Source organism: Echinops telfairi, unplaced genomic scaffold (genome assembly GCF_000313985.2).
Source record: "Echinops telfairi isolate 266 unplaced genomic scaffold, ASM31398v2 ScPeMD7_4225;HRSCAF=4972, whole genome shotgun sequence".
Classification (NCBI taxonomy): domain Eukaryota; kingdom Metazoa; phylum Chordata; class Mammalia; order Afrosoricida; family Tenrecidae; genus Echinops; species Echinops telfairi.
This window is the reverse complement of record NW_022108124.1, coordinates 16,692,359-16,701,321: the sequence shown is the minus strand read 5'-3', so window position 1 is coordinate 16,701,321 and position 8,963 is coordinate 16,692,359. Positions and strand designations below refer to the sequence as shown.

At 63.0% G+C, this 8,963-nt stretch overlaps 1 protein-coding gene across 1 annotated transcript in view; it reads right to left on the bottom strand.

Annotated features, from left to right (window-relative positions):
- Nucleotides 1-2: 2 nt before the first annotated feature.
- The window catches only part of ZBTB47 (zinc finger and BTB domain containing 47), a gene marked incomplete at its 3' end in the record, with an annotated part of 9,760 nt that continues 799 nt past the window's right edge, over nucleotides 3-8,963 (bottom strand). The window contains exons 2-6 of the mRNA XM_004708665.2: nucleotides 3,957-5,489; nucleotides 1,998-2,145; nucleotides 806-921; nucleotides 295-439; nucleotides 3-169 (exon numbers count right to left, since the gene is read on the bottom strand). Of these exons, the coding sequence (XP_004708722.1) occupies nucleotides 3-169; nucleotides 295-439; nucleotides 806-921; nucleotides 1,998-2,145; nucleotides 3,957-5,408 (2,028 nt within the window). The remainder of the gene's footprint in view (nucleotides 170-294; nucleotides 440-805; nucleotides 922-1,997; nucleotides 2,146-3,956; nucleotides 5,490-8,963) is intronic.

The following is an 8,963-nucleotide window of genomic DNA, read 5'->3' as shown; positions in this document are numbered from 1 at the left end:
CGGAAGCACTTCTCCTTGTGCGCCTTGAGCATGTTGGAGAAGCGGAATCGCTGGCCGCAGACATCGCAGGGGTAGGGCTTCTCGCCCGTGTGCGTGCGCCGGTGCCGCTTCATGTTGGGCCGGCTGGTGAAGCTCTTCCCGCAGATCTCGCAGATGTAGGGCTTCTCCCCTGGGGGGTGGGCGGGGGTAGGGGACGGGCGGACAACAAAGGGTCACTCGTGGGGCTCAGCCTGGCCACCAGCCCTCCCCAGCCTCTGGGCGTCCTGGGCGGGGCCCGCACCTGCCCGCCCGCACCTGTGTGGGTCTTCATGTGCTCGTCAAAGTACTGCTTCATGTTGAAGTCCTTGCCACACCACTGACACATGAACTGCTTGTGGCCGATGTGGATGCTCATGTGGGAACGCAGCTGGTACTTGTACTGGAAGCGCTCGTTGCAGTTCTGGGGGGAAGGTGGTGCAGGGCCGGAGGGGAGGCAGGATCAGGAAGGCCTGTGGTCCCTCCCTTTTCCCATCGCACCCCACCCCTGTCTCCACCTCTCCAGAGAGCCTGCGTCCCACTAAAGCCTGGCAGGGCCCCCTTCCATGCCCAGAGATCCAGGGTGGCGCAGGTTGGATCATAAACCCACTAACACCTGCAAGAGCAGAGGGTGGGGTGGGGACAAACCAGAGGATGGAGGGTCGGGTCTCCCCATTCTGCAGCTGTGCCCCAATGTCCCCAGGCCCAGGGCTGGGAGGCAGCAGCTGCTTGCCTTGCCCCCACTCTCCCACCTCCTCAGCGGCCCCGGGCAGGGTCACTGGGCACTCACCTCACACCTGAAGGGCTTCTCTCCTGAATGCTGCAGGGAGTGCACCTTGAGAGACATGCTGCGCTTGAAGGACTTCCCGCAGGTCTCGCAGGTGAAGGGCATGTCCTTGGTGTGGGCTACGAGGCGGCACCATAGTCGTCATGTTGGGGGGAAATCCCCATGGTGCCTCGCAGGGGAACCCGGCCTGAGCATCCCCCTCCTATTGGGACCTGAACATCACCTCCTGGCATGGCCCTATGGCCAACGGCCTCCCCAAGGGCCTAACCTGGTAGCCTTTCTCCCAGCATTGACAACGGCCAGCCCTAGGTCAGTTACCCCTGAGGCCAGGGGTCTGCTCCAAGGACCCAGCTGAGGTTCCCTCAGGGAAGGATTGGCCGACAAGTCCTTGCCCTCCAGGAGCTAGGTCTCCCTCTGTGCCCTGGAGGTGGCAGGGGCCCTCCTGGGTCTTCAGCCCCTGCTCAGAGGAACAGCTAAGGCCGCCCGAAGCCTGCAGCTTTGGGGGAGACTGAAGGAGCCCGATGTATGAGGGGAAACAGCGTACACTAGCTCCCGGGCAGCCGTTGACCTCCGCACGCTCCTCTGCACTGGGCTGACACCAACTGCACTGACATGTCAAAGGTAGATGGGCTTCACAGGGATGGCTGGTAACGGCCCAGTCCCCCAGAACCCAGGGATGAATGAGGGAGGTGACGACCAGAGATAGGGACCCTCCTCACCCCCATGCTGAGCTCGGAGCTGAGCAGGACCCCTACACCCGTACCTGGCCGAACCTAGGCTGGATCCTGGCTCCCAGTCAGCTCCCCTGGAGGTCCTCCCCCGAGGCTAGTCGCTAGTGGAGAATGGAGGGACAGGGCCTGGCTGAGGGCCCAATGTCCACCCCGGCCACCCCAGAATTCAACGTTCATTTTTAGAAAGGTGCTCCTGGTGGGGAACCGACAGAACCTCACGCTGGTTCACAGAGCCTGGCACCAGCCTGGATACACCGGCCTGGGCATCTCTGCACACAGTGTGTGACCCGCTGCACTGTGCTGGGCAGTCCTGCCCCCAGAGCCAGTCCATACCCCACCTGCCACTGCCACCGGATTCCCCAGGCCTCCCAGCACAGCAGGGCCTCCTGCCCACCCCGAGTCCTCGGCAGGATGGAGCCCGTGCTGGCAGAGCCACCCCGAGCCACCCTCCCACCCCGACTCACCAACCATGTGCTTGCGCACGTGGGCCATGGTGTGGAACTTCTTCTCACAGATCTCGCATGAGAACTTCTTCTCCGCGTAGCCGTGCACGATCTTGTTGTGCTCATGCAGGGACCAGAGCTTCTTGAAGGCTTTGCCGCATGTGATGCACTGCAGGGTGAGAAGCCTGGGTCGGGACTGTGTGGTGTGGGGCCTCAGTTGCCTCCCTGAGACTGCCAGCCCGGATGTTGTGGGAGTGGGACAGGGAGACTCCCTGAACACCCGCCACCCACCCAGCTCTCTGGGGCTCTCTCCCTCCACCTCTGGAGGCCCAGGGGTCCCCTTGCTCACTCAGCATGTCTGCCCAGAGCACACAGACATCTGGCTGCAGGGGGTCACCTCGAAGGTGACAGCTTCCACAGGGCGGGAGCATTCTCTGCTGCCTTGCCCTGCTGGGTCCTATACGGACTACACATGAGGGGCTGGCTGGGGGGCCACAGGAGGGGCTGGGTCCTAGCAGGCAGGGGAGGGGCGTGGGAAGCAGAGGGGCCACACTCGCATCCCGGCCTGTGGCCCCTGGACTGTGGTCCAGGGTTCCTGGTTGATTCGTGTCCCTGCAGGACACCCATAGAGGGCTAGAGATGAGGTCAGGGTTCAAGAAAGAGCGTGGGCCAGGAGGCACAGATGGGAAGGGGCCACAGCTTTCCGCCCCTTCAGGAGGTGGCTCAGGTGTTCGGCAGGGCAGCCCAGCAGGCAGGCAAGTGGGAACAGGTGCACAATGGCAGGGCAGGTTACCAGGTAAACCCCTGGTGATGCTTTCTCCGCTGGGCACCGCAATTAGTTCACGCAATTAGCACCCGCCTACCTGAACCTCCCGGCTCCTGGACCAGGCAAAGTAAAACCTCCCTGAGTTAGTTAATTGTGCCAGCCTGGCCAATAATCACATGTGGTGCTGGTTGAAAGGCGGAGGGATAAATGGGTGGTGAAGCCTCGCCTTTCTAGTCCTGGGGCCCTTGCTTTGGGAAGGGCGCAATCGGGTGCAGCTGCCTTAGCAGTTCCCTGCTTCAGCTTGCAAGATTGACTTCCTCCAAGACATCCCCAAGGAGAAGCCGCATGGATCTACCCCGATGCAGCCCTGGGTGCTGGAGCAGCCATGTGGAGACCCTTGCCAGTGCTGAGATGCTTACACGTTCACGGACTCAGCTTTCCTCCTGCAGTGGGCATCATTGCCTCTGTTTTGTGAGGTGGAGAACTTTGTGGACTGGTGTTGGGTTAATGGGTTAATGTTGGACTTGTGGACTTGGGCAGCATTGGGTTGGGATGTTTTCGTGATGCACATTTTCTTTACATAAAACTCTCTCTTATACATGAGTCGCTGTGGATTTGTTTCTCCAAAGTACCTAGACTAATACACTCCCCATGGGAGCTTGGCTGGTGCCTTCCCCCTGCCTCTCGCCCCCAGCCCAGCTCCCCAGCAGGCCCTTCTCTGCCTACATTCTCATTCAGGGCCTAGCCTGCCCATGTTGCCAAAGAAGTGAGTGTGTGTGGGTGGGTGGTGGTGGAGAGGGACAAGGGGCACCCTGCCGGAGTGTCCCCTGCTCTACACCTCACCCTGGGGAAGTGGCACACGGTGGTCCCTCCATGCCAGTCCCTCCCTGCACGCATGCTTCTGCGCAGTGCACAGCCTGCACAAGGACACAGGGCTGCCCTGTTGGTGAGCTGCAGCCCCAGGGACCGACAGCCGCCTGATTCCTCTTTTGCCGGAGTCTGCCGTCTCCTTGGCTCCCTCTCCTGCTCCCACAAGTCCCTGCTCACCTCTGCCTTTCCCACCCAGGGATCTGTTTATTCCAGTCTGCTCCACGTGCCCAAGCCAAGCTCGGTTCACCTCTCCTGGGAAGCCTTCCTGGCCCCCCTTCCCGAGAAGCTAGGTGGCTGGCCTGTCAGGCTGGGGCGGGGCGGGGTGGGCGGCAGGTGAGGCCCACCTGGATGTTGCGCTCACAGTCCGTCTGCCGGTGCAGCAGCAGCTCGCTCTCCAGCAGGAAGCGTTTGCCGCACTGGTCGCAGATCTGCATGCGGCTGTGGGTCACGTTCATGTGCTTCTCCAGGTACCAGCGGTTGTTGAAGACTCGCGGGCACTTCTGGCATGGGTGGTGCTGCTTCTCCTCCAGCTTCACCTTGGCCCCCAGCCCGTCAGACTCAGGCGACCCTCGTGCTGGTGGGGGGCCTGCGCCTGGGGGTGCCTTTGGCCGCTTCCCACTCCGCTGCCCAGGCTCAGGAGTGCCTCTGTGCCGTGCATTTTCCCGGGACCGTGTGGCCATGCGACTGTGGGTAGGTGGGTCCACCTGGCTGCCTCGGGGTCCCCCCAGCCCTGCAGGTACCTGCCTGCTTCCGGGCTCCCCCTCCTCTTCCGAGCTTTCTGGATCCTGCTCACTGTGTCCTTCCTCCTCCTCTTCCTCTTCCTGCTCACTATGCCCTTCCTCCTCCTCCTCCTCCTCCTCCTCCTCTTCTTCTTGACTGCCACCCTCCTCCTCTTCCTCCCTCCCCTCCTCCTCTTCCTCCTCCACTCCACTGCCACCAGCCTCCTCCTCTTCCTCCTCCTCCTCTTCCTCCTCCGAGTGTCTCTGCAGACCATCCTCTCGTCCCAGCACCATGGTGGCCGGGCTGGTCCCCGGGCTGCCCGGCGTCCCCTCGGGGCCCGTGGACACGTGTAACGTCTGGTTGTTGAGGTTCACCTCCACAATGATCTGGGACTGCTCCCGGCGGCTATAGGTGCCGGCTGCCCCTAGCTCCTGCTCCAGCTTGCACAGGGCAGCCGGGGGCCTGCCAGCCTCCTCCACGCCACCCTCCTTCTCCTCCTTGAAGAAGGGAGGTGTCGGCCCAATGGCCGTGGACACCGTGCCCCCCGAGGTCCCCACTCCGTCCTCCACCCGCACCGAGTATGGGTCAGGGCCCTCTCGGGCATAGATCTTTGGCAGGCCTGGGGCATCGGCTTCCTGCTTGATGTCGCAATAGTAGGGAGGTGCAGTTGGGGTGCCGTCCCCGCTGCCGCCAGCCACCTGGGGCAGGGCCACAGTGCAGGAGGCCGGGGGGCCCAGGGAGCGGGCATCCAGCAGCTCCTGGCAGGATGTGGCGATGTCGGCCATCTGCAGCAGCGAGGCGGCACTGAGCACCTCGTGCACGTTGGCGGCGTTGACCAGCAGCTTGGACGTGTAGATGAAGTTGAGGATCTGCTGCAGGCCACCCGGCGCCAGGGCCTCCAGGGACAGCTCCACGCGCTGCAGCTGCTTGTTCTGGGTGAAGAGCGAGTGGAAGAACTGGCTGTAGGCGGCCAGCACGCCCTTGTGTGCCGGGAAGACGCTGCGCTGGGGCACCAGCACCAGGTCCACGTCGCACAGGTCGGGCTGGAAGAGGCGCTGCTCGTTCAGGCGGCCCATCAAGCAGGCGAAGTGCAGAGCCACGTCCTCCACCAGCGAGAACTCGGCCGCCGGAGAGTCCGTCGTCTTCTCAACCAGCAACTGTGGGGGTGGAGGGCATGGGAGCAGGGTCAAGGCTGGCTGGCGGGGAGGGGAGGGCTGCCCTCCCCTGGCGGCCCCCCCCAACCGCCCGGCAGTGCCCATCATCACTCCTGCCCCATGAGCAGAAGAGCCGGAGGCCCTCCGGGAAGTGGGGAGTGGAGCCCCATGGAGTGCGGGCCACATTGCCCAGGCGGGGCCTTCTGCTGCTGGAGGTCAGCTCCTGGCCCAGTCAGCTAACTTTTCCAGGCCTCCAGCTCTTCCCCTGTGAAACGGGAAATGGTTATCTGGGAGAGGGTGAAGAGGCGCGCCGGGGGAACCAGCCATCTCCCCCTGCCCAGGACGGAAGGGCTTCCCGGGATCTGGGGCTTTCAGGCCTCCACCCAGGACGGGCCTGGATAAACGAGGGCTAGTTGGTCACCCTAGACAGGGCCTAACCGTTCCTCCAGCATCTCCAGAGCTCCCATGAACCTCTGCCACACACCCACTCGCACACTCGCAGGAGGCTGCCTGTTTCAGACACTGCAGCACACACAGCAGGTCTCCACCTCACCAACGGGGCGGGGGTGGGGGGGTGGGGGAGGGGTGGGGGAGGGCGGGGGGGGGTTCTCAGGGCCTAGAACCAGACCAGGGCCCACACCAGTGGAACCTTTTGTGAAGTGTCCCCACCCTGGTCCTGCTGCTCTATCCAAGGTGGCCCTCACTCGTCGTCACATCTTGGGCAGGGTGGGTGACCTCCCTCCCCCACAGGCCTGACTCCAGGCAGGTCCTGTTCTCAGATAGGGGGTTCTGTGGGGCACCCAGTTATGTTAGCTGCCCACCACAATCAAGGCAGGAGGTCCCTGGGACCATCCTGGACCCTTCTCCCACCAGGGCTCTGGGATACTCCCATCTTGGGGCTCACACCACTTGGGGCCCCCTGGAACTTCCTTTAGGGAGGCTCCTCAGAGTCAGATGGGTCAGACTGTCAGGCTCCCCAGGTCACGTCTGAATTGCTCAGCATGGGGCACAGCTCACTCAACCCAGGTTCGCCCATAGCGTCTCCCCAAAAGCGGGCCCCGCAGATAGGCAGCCTGCCCCGCCACAGGTTCCACAGCAGCTGGCCCACAATTCTACCTACCCGCCCAAGCTCACGCCTTCCAGGCTTGGCTCCCTCAGCAGCCTGCACACGAGGGCACCTTGCTCCATTGAACAAAGCCATCATCCCCACGCCACCCCAGCCTCCCTGGAGGCGCTGGGATTGAACCAACCCTGGTCATCCACAGCCTACCCCCACGTCCCGCTAGCTCCCAGGCAGCAGATGGGTGGTGGCATCTGAATGGGAACCTACCAGGGCTGTGTTCTCCATGCCTGGCCAGCGTCCATCCTGTGCACCCAAACCCCAGCTTGGCCAGCCCCCTGAAGACGGTTGCCCTCTTCCTTGAGTTCTTCCACATCCCCTCTCACCCCCCGAGCCCTACCATCAGCCAAGAGACCACCCATCGGCCCCTCTCTTGCAGGGTTGCTGGCCGGTCTAGACATGGCCAATCTAAGCCAGGGATGTGGCCCCAGGCCCCACACATCTTCCTTCTCTGACTCGCTCTGATTCATCCTCTGGGACTAACCCTCTACGGAAAAGATGGGGAAATTGAGGCTCGGTGTGGGAAGTGGCACAGGGAGCGGTAGCTACCTGGCTTCCCTGGATCAGACACCCCATCCACGTGGCTGTATTTCACGGCCCTGGATAAAAGGGCCCCGGAGACACCATCCCATCTGAGGGAGACTCACTGGGCTTCCTGGGTTCCCAGCACTACCCCAGATGACCCAGCCTCCTCCCCAGAGACCCTGGCACCGGTATGTCAGGGAAGGGTCTGAGTTCAACTTGAGTTGTAACGGTGTACAGGCCTGTCAGAGACCTCCGAACCCACCACCACAGAATCCCTGCCACCTCCTAGCCTCCCTAAATCATCATGGGAGCAGCCTGCCTCATCTTTCATCCAGCGGGCAGTTGGTGGATTTGAACCGCCCAACCTCTCAGCAGGAGAGCATTTAACCACTATGCCACCAGGGCTTCTTGGGGCCTCAAGGGGTCAGAAAAGGACAGAGTAAGTGACCCTAATAAAGGCTAGGGAAAGCCAGGCCTGACAAGGGAAGGCCCTAGTAGGCCCCGGGGCGCTAGACCACCTTCCTGCTGGGTGGAACACTCTTCAGTGGACACCTGATTGGGTGGCAGGGCAGTGGCAAGCTTTCCCAAGGCCTCCACGATGCCCGCCCCAAGCTATCTCCCTTCAGGGGGCAGAGAGGGCAAGCCTAGGGGATGATGTCACTGTAAAGGCTCCCATTCCTAAGGCAGACAGGGGAAGCCACCACTGTCTGGGGCCTTGAGGGGACAGGGACCCCGACCGAACTTGGTGGCAGGGCACACTAAGTGGCAGCCTCAAGCCGGAGCAGGACTGCCCCTTTGCCTCCGGTCGGTGCTCCTCAGCTGTAGCAGTCTCCCCAGCCAGATGTGGCAGCTTTCTACAGCTGTGGCTGCCCGCCCCCAGATGGATCTGCAGAATGCAGTGCACACCCTCTCTCCACCCCAGGGTGCCAGCAGCCCTAGGCTAGCTAGATGCAGGCCAAAGGGGCAGTGTCCTCAAAAACTCTCCCCTAAGCCATGCAGGGGCTGGCCCAGCGTGGGAGACTACTACAGCCTCCTCTTCTGTACCTGGGCCTTCGTACTTGGTCCCATGACAAAAACCACCGGCTACGCCTCCCCAGCATTTCCCTGTAGGCTCCAGGATGAAAACCCCTGGTCCCCACCCCCTCCCACTACACCTTCCAGGGCCCTGGCAGCAGTGGGTGGGCCCAGACCGGGCTAGGACCTCCAATCCCAGACCTGCGGGCTCCTGGTCCTGGAGAGATGGTGTCTCTGCAGGCCCCCTCCGCCCTTGCATGCCCCTTGCCCTACACCCCACCCTGGGAAGCAGCCCAGAGAGGGCGGGAGATCAGTCCAAGGTCACACAGGAGTTTGGACCCGAGGTATGGCAGCCCCCCTTATCCTTGCCCCTGCTGCCCCAAGCCCCATGCACGGCGGCTCAGGCGCCCACGTGGACAGAGGCCCAGGCGGGAATCCGATCACCCCCCCAAACGCCCCTAACACTCAGCATGAGGACAGCGCCATCTGGACTCAGAAAAGTGCCCCCCTCGGCTCCGTGCCAAAAGGGACCTCAGTCTTTGGCACAGGAACCCCCAACCCCAGGAATTTAACCCCGTTTCTGCTTAGGGCCTCTGCTGCATTCCTGGCCCCCTGGGGGGCGGCGTGGGGGGGACACCCTGGCGATGGGGGCGGGGAGACCACGGGGCGGGGAGGATCCCGCCACCCCGAGTCCCCACGGCGGGCACTCCCCCGGGCAGAGCGAGCGGTCGGTGGGCGGATAAGCGGAGGGACAGGCAGGGCCCTGCGTACCATGGTGCCGTAGCGCTGGGGGCTCACCGGGCCCCTCGCGATCGCGC